The sequence below is a fragment of the Sorghum bicolor genome, chromosome 3 (genome assembly GCF_000003195.3).
Source record: "Sorghum bicolor cultivar BTx623 chromosome 3, Sorghum_bicolor_NCBIv3, whole genome shotgun sequence".
NCBI lineage: Eukaryota > Viridiplantae > Streptophyta > Magnoliopsida > Poales > Poaceae > Sorghum > Sorghum bicolor.
The window spans coordinates 69,426,780-69,432,758 of NC_012872.2; the positions used below are offsets into that span (position 1 = coordinate 69,426,780).

General features: G+C 45.2%; 1 protein-coding gene across 1 annotated transcript; it reads left to right on the forward strand.

Moving 5' to 3' along the window:
- Positions 1–4,034, forward strand: LOC8062276 (abhydrolase domain-containing protein C22H12.03). Its single transcript, XM_002456709.2, has 13 exons — positions 1–215; positions 1,113–1,259; positions 1,340–1,366; positions 1,475–1,565; positions 1,701–1,744; positions 1,829–1,927; positions 2,354–2,411; positions 2,508–2,560; positions 2,665–2,766; positions 2,875–2,940; positions 3,051–3,175; positions 3,253–3,424; positions 3,522–4,034. The coding sequence occupies exons 1-13, from the start codon at positions 102–104 to the stop codon at positions 3,606–3,608; spliced, it is 1,185 nt and encodes a 394-aa protein (XP_002456754.1). The 5' UTR covers positions 1–101; the 3' UTR covers positions 3,609–4,034.

A 5,979-nucleotide genomic window follows, 5' to 3' on the forward strand; every position in this document is an offset into this window, starting at 1 on the left:
ATTTGCAAAAGGAAAACAAGCACCAATTTGGCTCGTCTAGAGCGCGTGCCCCCACTCGCTCGCTCGCTCCCCGTTGCTGACCCCGCTCCCCCGGTGATCTGATGTCGGCGGCGGCGCGCGCGCTCCCCGCGCCGTCGAGAAGAGCTCCGCTCGGCGCCGTGACCCTCTCCGCGCCGCGACCCGGGGCTAGGGTTCGCGCGGCGCGGCCTCGCGAGGTACGGCTCTGCTGCCTGCGCTCGCTCCGGGTGCCCAGATGCTGCGTTCCGTTTAGTCGTCTTGGTCCGTTGCTGGAGGAGCCAGTGCTTGGTGGGGTTATGGGTGCTACCGCCTCGCGTTGCTGGATTTGGAGCTAAACGCGTGGTTTTGATGCAATTTTGAGGGTGTGAGGTGGCGGGTGGTGGTGGATTGGTGATCGGCCTAATGCAGATGCAATCGGGTCACTTCGCTGTAGAATTCCATTGCTATTGAAGCGTACAAACTGTTTGTCGATGTATTTCTTACATTTTGGCAACTGGATTTTTTTGATTTCATAGCATGGATTGCCTCGATTTCATTTGTCGTATGACTGTCCTCCAAAACTTTTTTTTTTCTGTCACCTAGTGGCACTAGAATGAAGGAAACTTTGGGGTAATGGAACTGATGATCATGGACTCACAAATCATTAGCATTGCTTCTTATGGCCGTACTAGTGACTAGTCATTAGTTTCTTCCGTGGCAATTTTATGTGTTTGCTGTAGTAATCACTGTCGTTTATTTAGTTTTAAGGAGGGCTCTAAACAACAAATCATTTCTTACTTTGACTATAACTAAATATTTCAGATCCCACATTTATTCATATTTACTAGTTCCACTATTGTTCTGTCTTGCTACTTTTAATAAAAAAAAGAAGAGAGAGAACAAGATCAGACATATGATGCAATAGGAGGGAGATCTGGAACTTAAATTATGGTTATGATGAAGAGATTACAATGTTGAAGGTGACATTAAATGAATATTGGCTTGCCTGCATGATGGCATCCGCTAATGCAGTTGTCCAAATTTGCCTGATTTATGTATCATCATCAGAAATCTCAACTTATCACTGTGATTATACCTTTGCCTCTTGGTTTCAGGAGAATTTCCATAATAATTGCCTGTTGACATCGTCTAGTCAGAATTCAAGTCCTTTGCTATGCCCTCCATGCAATTGTGCTCAGATGGCTTTGGCTGAAACAATAATTCCTCACCAGCCTGATGTTGACAAGCATGCTGGAGTTCTGGTATGGAAGCTTTCAGAGTATTTTTGTATGGGATGAGTCCTCTTCCCTTGTGCTGACAAATGTTTTCTGTTCATCTGCAGTCCTATGAACTGGTTCAAGGGAACCTTGTAAGTTCTGCATTCACGCAAATTATCTGTCATTAGTTGTAACACTAGCTTGATGTTGAAATATTTTTGTGCAATCAACGTAAATCAAATTCAACACTTTAACTTCAGGTGCAGTGGAATTCATTTATGGACAAATCAATACCTGATCCACCAACAGCTGTTCTTCTTCATGGAATCCTTGGGAGCAGGAAAAACTGGGGTAAATGAGGAGTCCTCCGCACTTACAATTTGTCTTCATAGTGTATTGGCCCATTTCGTATTTTGTTATAGAAACATACATGATACTTTTATGTTATTGTGAACCACGTGACTAACAAACCATTTGTCTGTGAAGGATCTTTCGCGAAGAGATTGGCTCAGGAATTCCCAATGTGGCAGGTCATTATATCTATCGTTCTGATGATGGTCTGAATTGCTCTACAATGCATATATGAAAAATGATTGACATTTCTCTTTATGCAGTTCCTCTTGGTTGATTTGCGCTGCCATGGCGACTCAGCATCAATTAAGAAGCGTGGACCACACACTGTTGCCTCAACTGCTCTTGATGTCCTAAAGCTGGTTTGTAGCTTCTTGCGTCAGCTATTTATGTCTTCGCCCCTTGGCTTCTCATGTTTTCAGTCTTCATTTTTTATCAATAGAACAAGATGTGTAGCTTGTTTGAAAGCAAACTGCATCTGTGTCCAATGTGCTCGCGCAATATCTGCATATTCATCTTATTGCAAATCTAGCTTTATGCATTTGGATTTGGAGACAGACCTAACCCTTCATGTTATGTTACATGCATCGGCATCATATGACAAAATGCAGATTTGAGATTTCTGTAATTTAATAATCATCACTATGAAGTAAATGACGAAGTGATTTGGTGGCATGGCACTACACCTGTTTTAAAACTTCTATGTTATATTTGGTGCTATTTGTTATTTCTTGGTTGTTCACTCCTTTTTTAGCTTACATATATTTTGCTTCATCAAAATCCAACAGATAGTGCAGCTCAGGCTAACCCCTCGGGTTTTGGTTGGTCACAGCTTTGGCGGAAAAGGTTCTTATTAATATATGTCTTTACCTTTTATAAATGTCATGCTTTACAACAAAAGTAATTAAAATGTATACTGGTACTCATATATGACTTTTGCAGTGGCCTTGAGTATGGTAGAACAAGCTGCAAAACCACTTGCTCGTCCTGTTAGAGTGAGCTCTACTTCTTGTTTTCAATGTTGTTGGTGTCATTGAAATGTGTTTGCATTGATTAGTTCTCTCTTTTATGCTTATTTTCTCGGTATTCTGTTCCTTAGGTATGGGTTCTTGATGCTACGCCTGGCAAAGTTCGTGCAGGGGGAGATGGTGAAGATCACCCTGCTGAACTTATTGAGTTTCTCAGAAGAATGCCTGAGCAGGTTGGACTTTTGGAAGTATCTTAAAAACTTGTACTGGGCAATACATTTTGGTGCCCTGTCACAGCTTTACGATTCATTTTTCTTTTGCATTTTATTGTTGAAATTCAGGTTTCTTCAAAACAGGAGGTTGTCGATGCTCTTGTTAAAGGACAATTTTCTGTGGATGTTGCACGGGTATGGTTAACAGCTTATTGAGATGCCCTTTCAGGCTACTCTATCTTGTTGTCTCCAATGAAACAACAGTCAACAGGTATTCCTTTTTTTGTGGTGTTTCTTTGTTTCAGTGGGTGGCCACAAATCTGCGTCGAACCAGTCCATTGGGTCAGCGATCATCTTCAAGCTTCTCATGGACTTTTGACCTAAATGGCATCTCTGAGATGTACAAGTCCTATGAGGATACTAACTTATGGTAAATCTTTAGCGATGCCAATTGAAATCATCTAAAGAAAGTATGTTGTGTGACTAATGGAATGCTGCTCCATTCAGGAGGATTGTAGAGAATGTACCAAGGGGTGTTCATATTAATTTTCTAAAAGCTGAACGAAGTTTGCATAGATGGGCTCTTGAAGACCTCCAAAGAATTCATACTGCGGAGGAATTAGCTGCAGATGAGGGTGGAGGAGTTGAAATGCATGTGCTTGAAGATGCTGGACACTGGGTATTTTGGCATCCCCCCCTCCCCCTTTTTTTTTACTCTTTTTTTTACTATAAAGCTGCAAACCAAAAGATTTAATTATTTGCATGTTTCCTTCCAGGTTCATGCAGACAACCCAGATGGTCTCTTTAGAATTCTGTCGTCAACCTTCCGAATCGAAACTACTATAAGAGGAATGCAAGACTGAGGATATCCAATATGAGGGGAGGCACGTCCGAATCGATTCTACTATAAGAGGAATACAAGAGGATCAAACCTTAATTGATCCAGTGACAATCTGAGGGGAGGCACTGACATTACCAGAAGATGTGTATATTACAAGCAGAGAGGGTGGAGCCATCATGTTTCTGAATGATAGGCGTCTTTGTTCATTTGTTCATTCTTTTTTTTTAAAAAAAAACAAAGAAGAGTAAAATGCATACTTAGTACATATAAACTTGGCAAATGGGTGCACTTAGATACATTATCTCTCTAATTGCTCGACTCAGTTCAAGAACTTGTCAAGTGGGTGCACTTGCATGATCCTTCTAATTGCTGAACTCAGTTCAAAAACATGCAAAGGAAAAAAAAATAGCCATACTAGTGGCCGATCTAGCATAGGAGGCTGTATTAATTTTAGATTGCCTCTTGGTAGTATATTGGGTTATAATTTAGTGCTCACTTTGGCACCGAAGAGAGAGAGAGAGAGAGAGAGAGACTGTTTGCTTGGCTGATAAGTGATAAGCTATGGTTGTTTGTTGATTTGTTGTGAGTGTTAGATTCGGCAGCTCAAGCGAAACAGAGTCTTTGACTTTGTCCAGGGTGAGAAAACCATAGGAAAATATTTTGAATAATTATTTAGTTCTTTGTGAAGGGTTTTTGCATCTTTGGGTGCGCCTCCCCATGCTTCCAAATTAGTAGCCTTAATATAGTGTTACATCAATATATTTAATGTTGATAAAACTCTATTGAAACTCTATTAAATCTGGTCTTACCTGAAGTCCGCATTTAGAGGAGACACGAGAGTGCGGGTGTTATGATGCTTAGTTCATATGGGGGTAATGGTGGTAGGATAATGGCGCCAAGGCTTTGTGGCCTGGTTGCCGAAGCAAGGGCATGAGAGATTAGACTGATAGCAAGGAGATGAGATTAGAGATAGCATGGGGATGATTTGAGAGGTAACTTCATTCTTCATTGCTTTCTTCATTCCATTGATGCTGGTTACAATATATAGGAGCTGGGCTCCTTGTTAGGCGCAAGGGCTCTGGTCCTTTCACACTTGAGGCCCCTTCAGCTGCTCCTTAATTGCCCCTTTCAGCAACCGGGCTCCTGCACGCCTGCGGACCATTGCATGTCCCCATGCAGCTACTGACCATGCGAGTCCCTAGGCGGCTGCCTGCTGCCTGCCCCCCATGACATCTCCTCCCTCCTTGAAGACCAGCTCGTCCTCGAGCTGGAAACGTGGAGAGCAGTTGTCGAAGCAGATGGCACCCTCCTGGATCCCATGAAAGGAGCCCAACACCTAGGAGCAGCCGTACATCAGTCCTGTCCAGCGACACCCAAGCAGGTGAAGGAACCGAGTGGACGACTGGAGGCGGTGGCGGTGGAAGTCGTTGGTGAGGCTGGGGGCAGATGCCGTGGTGACTGCTTGGTTGTGCTTGTCCACACCGGAAGATTGCAAACCCAGATCGCTTCTTGGGTTGGAGCTGCAGGATGGATAGGCGAGCCCAAGTGGATGACTGGGCAGGTTGCAATGTGTTGCAACGACATGCGGAGCAACATGCGCAACTTTTGCACCCGCCGCCGGATAAGGAAACCTCGCCCCGTTGCTTGCAGGCACACCGCTGCTCGCTCCTCCGACGATGGCCACTTAATGGCCGGTGAGATAGCAGCCAGACGCTGCACCTCACGGAGAGATTGAGCTCGCCGGCGTGCTAGGAGTCCACGCGCTGCCGCCTGAAGCCGCACCACAACAAGGCGTTCACGCAGCTTCCTGGTGGTGTGTCGCGCCATGAATCCGCGCGCCACCGCTTGTAGGCGGACAGCAGCCTCCTCACGGAGAGACCGCACCCGCCGGCGTGCCAGGAACCCTCGCGTTGCCGCTTGAAGTCGCCCCGCAGCAAGGCGTTCATGCTCAGATTTCTCCGCTTGAGCACAATAGCAGTTGATCATCAAGGCGAGGCGATCCAGATCCTCTTGGAGACGGCGCATCCCATCAGCAAGGTCAGTGGTCGCAGCAGGGGGCGCTCCGAAACGCAGGTGCAGCAGCTCGGTGAAGCGGCACCAAGTCAGGGTGCCCTCATCTTGCTGGACTTGGTGGAACCACATCCGGGCATCATCTTCCAAATTACGGGAAGCCAGCCATACTTTTTCTTCCTCCATGATGCGCTCCCAGCGGAAGTAGGACTCGCATTGGTTGATGAAGACCACAATATCAGATTTTCCATCAAATCTTGGAAAATCCATCGTCTGGAATTGTAGTGGGGGTTGCTGTGGTGGTAGGTGATGTTGTGGCTGATGAGGAATGGATGTTGAAGAAGGGGCAGCAGAGGTGGAAGAGGATCGTTGGACAGCTGATA

What these genes read in the sequence shown, in the direction of transcription:
- LOC8062276 (XM_002456709.2), top strand. Translation starts at nt 102, where the DNA reads ATGTCGGCGGCGGCGCGCGCGCTCCCCGCGCCGTCGAGAAGAGCTCCG. An exon ending in AACTGGTTCAAGGGAACCTT is followed by an intron (nt 1,367 to 1,474) that starts GTAAGTTCTGCA and finishes CTTTAACTTCAG; the next exon opens with GTGCAGTGGAATTCATTTAT. An exon ending in AGGAATTCCCAATGTGGCAG is followed by an intron (nt 1,745 to 1,828) that starts GTCATTATATCT and finishes CTCTTTATGCAG; the next exon opens with TTCCTCTTGGTTGATTTGCG.